At 39.4% G+C, this 7771-nt stretch overlaps 1 protein-coding gene across 1 annotated transcript; it reads left to right on the top strand.

Moving 5' to 3' along the window:
- Positions 1–4059: 4059 nt before the first annotated feature.
- On the top strand, positions 4060–7464 carry LOC140926312 (uncharacterized). Its single transcript, XM_073376067.1, has 2 exons — positions 4060–4380; positions 6812–7464. The coding sequence occupies exons 1-2, from the start codon at positions 4060–4062 to the stop codon at positions 7454–7456; spliced, it is 966 nt and encodes a 321-aa protein (XP_073232168.1). The 3' UTR covers positions 7457–7464.
- The last annotated feature ends 307 nt before the right edge of the window (positions 7465–7771 follow it).

The raw sequence follows: 7771 nt of genomic DNA, 5'->3' as shown, positions 1-7771 counted from the left end.
TCAGTCTGGAGATTTTGTATGTGGATATTGGTTACGCTTTTGCAAAAGAATTTTGCTTGATTTGAGGTGCTGCTAAAACTTTCCTGGCAGGTTTCTCTCATTGGAAAATTAACTGCTGTATCACGAACACAAAGCAGCCAGAATAAAATTTTCCGACTATTTTCATTTCTCTATTCTTCTTCCCTCGTCTGAGTGATCAGGCGAAGGAAAGCATTGTGTTCATTTGTGAACTTTGTACTGACATGATCATACGATCACTCGAGATCACCTAACACGTGATTGATACTATAAAAACGTAGTTCACCCCTCGAAATCTTTCTTTCGCCTCTGCCCGACGCCTTCTAGCAACGCGTACAATCGGTAGTCGATTGCCGCACTCGTTTGTACTTAATTTCAGTCCGCCTATGTTACTTGGAGCGGCTTAGAACGGCTAAATTCGACTTCCTAATTGTTTGTGGCTAAGCGAGGTTCGATTTTCTTGTCGTATTCACTTTTTTTCCCTCTTGTGGAGCTTTATAGTAACTGAAAACAACCAGGACGTAACGAAAATTGACTACAGCAGTTGTAAAATGATATTAAAAATCAAACTTTGAAGGGAATGAAACCTTGAAGATACTGGGGGAAATCGAATAGATAAAGACAACAGTTAGCGATTCTACAACCCAAAAGGAAGATGTACTTGAACTAACTTGCCGGCGAGTGCCCAGTATAAAATCCCTGTATAAAAGGCATACAAAATAAACTGCTAAACACTCTCTAAGTGCGTGACTTACCTATAAATAAATCAGTTCGCCAGAAAAAGGTTTCTATGATGTGTTTCGGAAATTGACGACAGCAAATGGTGCATCGGGTCCATCCTTGGAACAAAGTACTCGAAGCGCCAAGCTAGGCGGTGGAATGGCGTGTATTGTCTCGTATCCAGATCTCCTTAGAGTGTGTCTGTACTGCGGCGTGTGCGGGATCTGGATACCAGTTTACGGCGAGGACGGATTGGATTTACGTGGAACGCTTTTCATTCAGCTAATTTATTATTGTTTATCATGTTACTAAATGAACTTCATACATGCCCAGCCGAAACACAATCCCTTGTTTCGCCATGACGATCGAATAGCTCTCTACGTAGACGTCAATAGAAGTTTCGTCACGTGTTGATTGCGTGACAAGTCGAAAAGAACGATGATCAGGGGAGATTATCTCGCTAGCACTCTAAAAGTTAGCTTTTGAATCTCGTTCAACTTCTTTTACGATGGAAAATTTACTCTGTCAACTGGGTCGATCCCATTTGTATGGCACTGTGTCATTCAGTGCCGGAAAAAGTGGTTATCTTAGGAGAAAGACCTCAAGTTCACCAATCCGCTCGTCATCACCGAATTGTCCAGGTAATAGAAGCGGCCAGTGGGATAATTAGGGGATGTAGGAATTCGTGTCAGTTGGCATTTCAACTCATTTACAGTTCGTTTACTTGAACACGGAACTATTACCACTGTCTAAATGAGGATGGACTGAGCCCGACGGATGACAGAATGGCGCTTCGCGCACCTTCCTTCCTAAGACGCCAAAAAAAACCAAACTCGATCTATTTTCTGCCCTTTTGTGTCTTTTGAGAGAGTAACAACTATGTTCCCGGGCTCCGCGGCAGGATTAGCTCAGTCGGAAGAGCGCTTGACTGCAGAGCGGGAGGTCGTGAGTTCGATTCCCGGGGTCGGAATTGGATCTTTTGCCATCTCGGAAAGGGACTGTTTTCGCAAATCTAGGTACCTTGTATCAAGTTTTATGTAAGGATCTGTATCGCAACGTTTGAGATATAGTCACTGTAGAGTGTGGTTAATTAAGGCCTTCGCACGGTTCTCCAATGCAACGTATCAGGAGCCTAGGACTGGCTCCTATCCAATTCCAGACTCTAGTTCCAGGAAGCAAGAAACCTCACACTATATCATGTATATAAGGCATAATCGGTTAAAAAGCACCTAATCTGAATTCAAAAGGGGTAATAAACAACCATTTTGGTGTCGCACATACCTAGGGTAGCATGTCAAAGGAGTAACCCGGACTTCTCCCGGGATACATTAATAAAAGATTCGTATTCTCAGCCTTTACAACAATTAAACGCAAAAGCTTTTGACTCAGCGTCTTAATTTAACCCTTTCACTGCCAGAGTGTTTGATAGAGTTTTGTAAGGTGGTTCTAACTTTTGAGTCTGCGGACATAATCCTATGATGTGACCATTCAAATGAAAGCTCTCTGCCTGTACTTTCACATGATGCTATTTGTTTGTCAAAATTTTCGGAAATGTAATTTGGAAATTTGGTCGAAATTTTCCTTTGGCCACATTTGGCAGTGAAAGGGTTAAAACTGAACAGAATCTGACCAATTAATTGGATGGCAGGAACTCTGACAAATATCTGGATCACAAGAAAAGACACAAAACCACGGACATAAATGGACATTTTAGTAAGTTTACATGGCGAGCACTTCTTAGAGATTAGCTTACTAAAACCTGATTAAGTAACCGTTCCTTTAGAACTCATCTTTTTGGCTTTTCAGATAGATCAAGTAATCATTAGTTTCGGGTGCGGGACGTCTCTTTGTTTCTCCTATTGGTGTGCTGTCATTGTAGTTTTTAATGGAAAAGAAGTGTAAATAATCTTACCGTCAATTTTTGGAACGACCAATTTGTCACGAACTTGTGGCTGAAGACGATTCATGATTGATCAAAACATTTGTTGCTGTTGCAACACTTCGTGCGGTTTTCATGCTTAATCTGTCTCTGCAGCTGTATTTTGTGAAACGGCCCACTGGATTTAAAAATCAATGATTGCTGTCCTTTTATGAATTGGATTTTTTTATCAATCTCCTTAAATTGAAAGTGTTTAATTAAAAACGTGCCAGCGGCAACATTTATGTGTATTTAACAGAAAAGAGGGGTTTCTTTTCCCTCTGTTATCATTATTAATATTATACAGCAGTTAAAACTTTTGTATGCCATATACGGTTAAAATAGTATGACTTGGTGCATTAGCGTAGCCCTTTGACTATAGTGAAAACTTAGCATAAAAATATAAATTTTAAATTTAAAAATATGTATAAAATTAGCACCATCAATAACACTCTTGTTTTACAAAGAAAAAATTATCTCAAACATATCACTTATTCAGCTGTAAAAATTAATCGACGATTATACTTCATAACTTTAAAAGTCCAAAAGATGTTGAAGGAAGAGAGTTGCCGTATTTATTCGATTAACGGCCCTGGGCGGTTATAAAGTTTTTGGACCTTGAGAGTGGGCGCTTATTAAATTTTCAACACTTCAGCAAGTGTAGTATGTTTATTTTGCAACAAAACAATAAATAGTAAAAACAAAACGCGAAGATGTAACAAAGCAAGGTTTCTGTAAAATACTCTGAAGAAAACTCCTTCCTCGGGGAAGTCTCTTATTAGCACTTATTCAATTTTGGGGGAGTGTGAGGGGAAAGGGGGTAGGGTGGGGTGGGCGCTTATTCGAGGCTGGGCGCTTATTAACTTTTTCTGCCTTTAGAATGGGCGTTTATTCGAGGTGGGCGCTAATTCGAGGTGGGGCGCTTATTCGAATAAATACGGTAATTGGACTTTGTTGTAATCTTGCTGCTCATATTTTAAAATGAGTAATAAACGCCTGGATCATCGTAGAGAGAAGTTATTTCAAACTGATTATAAGTTCAAAAATACACGAGGACAAAACACATTCTCTACACAGAATATTATAATTATGTAAAAAATTCAGGAAAAATTATTTTTAATCAGCCTCGCCCTGAGTTCAGTTCTCGCTATTCGAGTGAGGGCCGGGAGGAGACTTGGAACAGAGAAAATTCTCCCGACAAGCTTGATAGGTGACACCACATCCGAAATCGCAAAGGGCGACTGAGAACGAGGCTGATTCCGAACTACAATGCTTCCCCGTTCCCCCAGCCCCCCTCCAAAAAAATTTGGACCCAGAACAGATGACAATTCATAGCGCCGTCACAGAGAGACGTTTCTGTTTGTTAGGCTAATCCAATATAGTCATTAATAAAACAAAGAGCAATGCAGCTGAAGCTTGCCAAAATTATCCTCTCCGCAATTTTCATCTTGTTTCATTCTAGCCGGTCTGAATTTTGTCATGAAGCACATGGTTTGATCTACAATGATCAGATATTGATCGGCGGTAATTACAAATCTATAATAACCCGTGGAATTCTTGCATGCAGTCACAAATGTTTAGCAGATCCAACATGTACTTCGTACAATTATGAGCGCTCCACAGAAAGCCAAGGTGCGTGTGAGCTCATAAACGAAGAAGCGGAGAGTAAAGAAGTACTCCGGGAAAGGAAAGGGTCATTCTTCGTTCGATTAAGACAAAAAGTGGTGAGTAATTTTTCTAAAATTTGTTATTACGAAATCCCCCTATGCACCTGGCGATTTTGAAACCGGGGGGGCAGTACTCAAGCAAGTTTACACGGGGAGGCTCCGCCCTGATTCCAATCCCTTACCCTTTTTTATACCATTTTTGAAATAAAAGGTACCCCTTTCACGACCTAGTTAAGACCTTTGCATCTCAGCTTTCAACTGCTGTAAATACACTGTCTTTTAAATAGGAATAAATCACAAAAACCGGAACGTTTTCTCAACTCCTTTACAGCCTTAAAGTGCATCTATTGGGCCTGTTTGCAGACCGGCTTTATGACAGTTTTCCCCACCATTTCACATACCTCAACAACTGAAATCTTTACCCTTTCTGGCGGAGCCTTCCCGTGTAGGTCATTATAGGTAGTACCCCCCCCCCCCCCACCCCCCGCTTCTTTGCCTCAAATGCTCAGATTAAAACTGCTGATTCGATGGACAGCTCTCAAGCAACTCGTCGCTCTGAGAGCAAGTTCCATTTCACTTTTTTAAGGGGTCCATTAATTTTACAAATTCTTTTTACTAATCTCCAATCTTTTGGAATAACGGGGAGATAGCAGGTAGCTAAGCAGATGGACTGAAAGATACGCCATTGTCAGTCTTTGCGATGATTTATGGACTTTCTCGTTTTTTTTTTGTCTTTTCTCTCTTCTCTTATCCTGTGGGGTACTCACATTCCAAGATTTTTTTCTTCAGTATGGCAAAACTGTCCGACCGTTAAAAAAATACCTTTAAAAAATCAAGGATCTTTTATTTATCGCCGCGTTATAAACCTCGATATGACGAAGGGCTGGAGGGACTGAAAAAATATATTATCTACAAGAAGGTTTCGCTATATCGAAGTTCTTTTCCATATATTTTACTAGTACTTGGGCTAGGAAAACTGTTCGTTATACATATAGAGGTACGATGCCTTAATTCGGCCGGGTCATCTATTAGATTGACTTTGTTTGTTCATATCAAGCATCGTGAAAACAAAGACTTCACAGTTTCAGTTATGTCTTTAATTGCAAATTTAAGGGGGTATCTGGTCAAAAGCCTAGTTTTATGCATAATTTAGCTATTCTCCTTCAAAATTTCGCCGAGATTTTATTCGATCTAAAAATGCTTCAATTGGTGTGTAACCCTTTACAAAATTAATGTTTACGAATTTTTTTAATGATTTTGTTTTACAATGTTTAAATAAAGGAATATGGCGGGAGATGTTCAAGTTTTAAGATTTGAAGAGGCTGAAAATTAGAATGAGAACTTGAAAATTAAAATTTTAATATTTGAAGACAAAGGCTGCAAAATCTGACAGTCTCTCTTACCGTAGCCGATCGGCTCTTGCCACAGCATGGTACCATGAGCTCATTCGCAGACTGAAGTTGAATATGTGTGTTCCCTTTTACCGAATTTCGTTATTTTTTTTCTTCATTTCATTCCATTTTCAAAAAAAAATTGAAAAGAATTCCAGGGGGAATTCTGGTTGAAAAGGTTACACACATACTCAACTACAGTCCGCTAATAACAATTATAATTTTTCATTTTTGTGTCGTTTGAAATCAAAATCGGGTGCTTTAGGGAATGAATTAAGATGATAAAGAAGAGAGCAATACTACCCCCATAAAAAAAATAAACAAAAAATATAAGAAACCAGGGCGAAGAGAGAAGCGAAAGGTGAGAGAGCCTTCCTTTCTCTTTTCGACCTCCTCTTCTCTACCTCAAATCTCTTATCTCCCCTCTCCTAGTAATAAGCGAACATGAACGGCAAAGGACCGCAAACGATTTTGTCGCAGAACGTAGGATCGAGTGACCTGTTATTTTCTCACTAGAGTAAGAGCTTTTTTTCTGTCCATTTCTCTGTTTTGGGTTCTATCAGTGTGGTATTGATGTCTTGCAAAATTAATTTTCACTTACGTAGTAAGATCAGCTTTGCAGAATTCAACGTGTTTCTCCTAGCAACTACTATACGGAAGGCCTGATACTCAGGCAAGAAAAAGACTGTGTACTATATAACTGCTGTTATCCACCTTTTTTTTTGTTTTTTTGTTTTTTTTTTGCTAGCTGTGCTGGCATCGAGCAGGCACTTACATTAACAAAAAGGAAGAGGACAAAAAGATAGTATCGCAGGAAGCCTTTCTTTGTGCTTCCTAGAAAAGTAAAAAGAAAAAGAAGTGCCAAAATATTAATTTGAATGATTGCAGGTGTTAACCTGACCAGCTTGGCAGTTGAAATTAGTAATGGTCTCCTTGGAAGCGAAAGTAATTCACTCAGTTTCAGTTATCGATTTTTACAATTGATGATACTTAAATAAAGGTCTCCACTGAAATGACTCATAAATAAATGTATTTTGTGTAGTGTCCGTAGGATAAGTAATATTTTCAACGTAATCTCGTTTTCAAACAATTTACAGAAACCTAGGAGCTGCCTACAGGCATGGAATCAAGGAGCACGAACATCGGGTTTTTACCTCATACAAGGTAGAACGGAGTGTCTGTTTTACGAAATGTATTGCGACTTCAGTTCGGAGCCCGGTTGGGCTTATACTCTAGTTATGTCGCAAGGTTTTGGCAACAGAGGGAATAGTTTTGCGAAATCGCCTTTCCTAAAAGGAGTACTAAAGAATCAGCGCACTCCCAACTGGGAAAAGTACAGAATCGGGAAAGGACGAATGTGGGTCATAAAAGAGTCATCTAGCCATTGGAGAGTAACGTGTGATTTTCCAAATTTCGGAGTCGATTTCAGAAATTATCTGCGGGCCGCTTTCCAGAATTTGAACCCAATTAAGTTCGAGGCCAGTGGTAAATGCTGTAAGATGGACTACATCGATATTCGCGGGCATAACTGTACAGGATGCACGGCGGCCTGGTGGCAAAACGATCAAAGATTTTTAACGCACTTTAGCGATCAGGATGAATGCCAGTTTGGAAAAACACCAGGCTCCGGTGCAAATGAAGCCAATTTCGGTGGATATTGGAAGAGCAATACCAACATCGCATTTCGTTGTTCCAGTTCAGAAAGATCAACCACAAATTATTGGTTTGGAGGCCGGGTGTAGTCGAGGCGAAGGCTCAGGGAACGCTAAATTTTCATTTGATTATGGAAAAATATCAGTGTGTACGTTTTTTTCCCATTGTAGATCTTCTGATGTTACCTCAGAGAACTCTTCCTTTCGTATGTCGCGCTATTGTTGTGGAGTATTTTGAAAGTTATTTTTAAGACGGATCTATCTTAACTTTTAAGTTTAGTTTTTGTTTCATTAAGTCTTGTTTTTGCCCGTTCTTTTTTCCTGTTTTGATCTTTTGTTTTTACTTGTACTTAAAGTTATGCTTAGCTCGCGAATTTACTTATTGCCATGTTAGGAATGTTATTC

The sequence above is a fragment of the Porites lutea genome, chromosome 2 (assembly GCF_958299795.1).
Source record: "Porites lutea chromosome 2, jaPorLute2.1, whole genome shotgun sequence".
Classification (NCBI taxonomy): Eukaryota; Metazoa; Cnidaria; class Anthozoa; order Scleractinia; family Poritidae; genus Porites; species Porites lutea.
The sequence above is the reverse complement of the archived record's forward strand: the minus strand, read 5'-3'. Positions and strand labels throughout refer to the sequence as shown.

Coding starts and splice junctions, on each gene's coding strand:
- LOC140926312 (XM_073376067.1), top strand. CDS start 4,060: ATGCAGCTGAAGCTTGCCAAAATTATCCTCTCCGCAATTTTCATCTTG. Junction 4,381..6,811: donor TTCGATTAAGACAAAAAGTG/GTGAGTAATTTT, acceptor AACAATTTACAG/AAACCTAGGAGCTGCCTACA.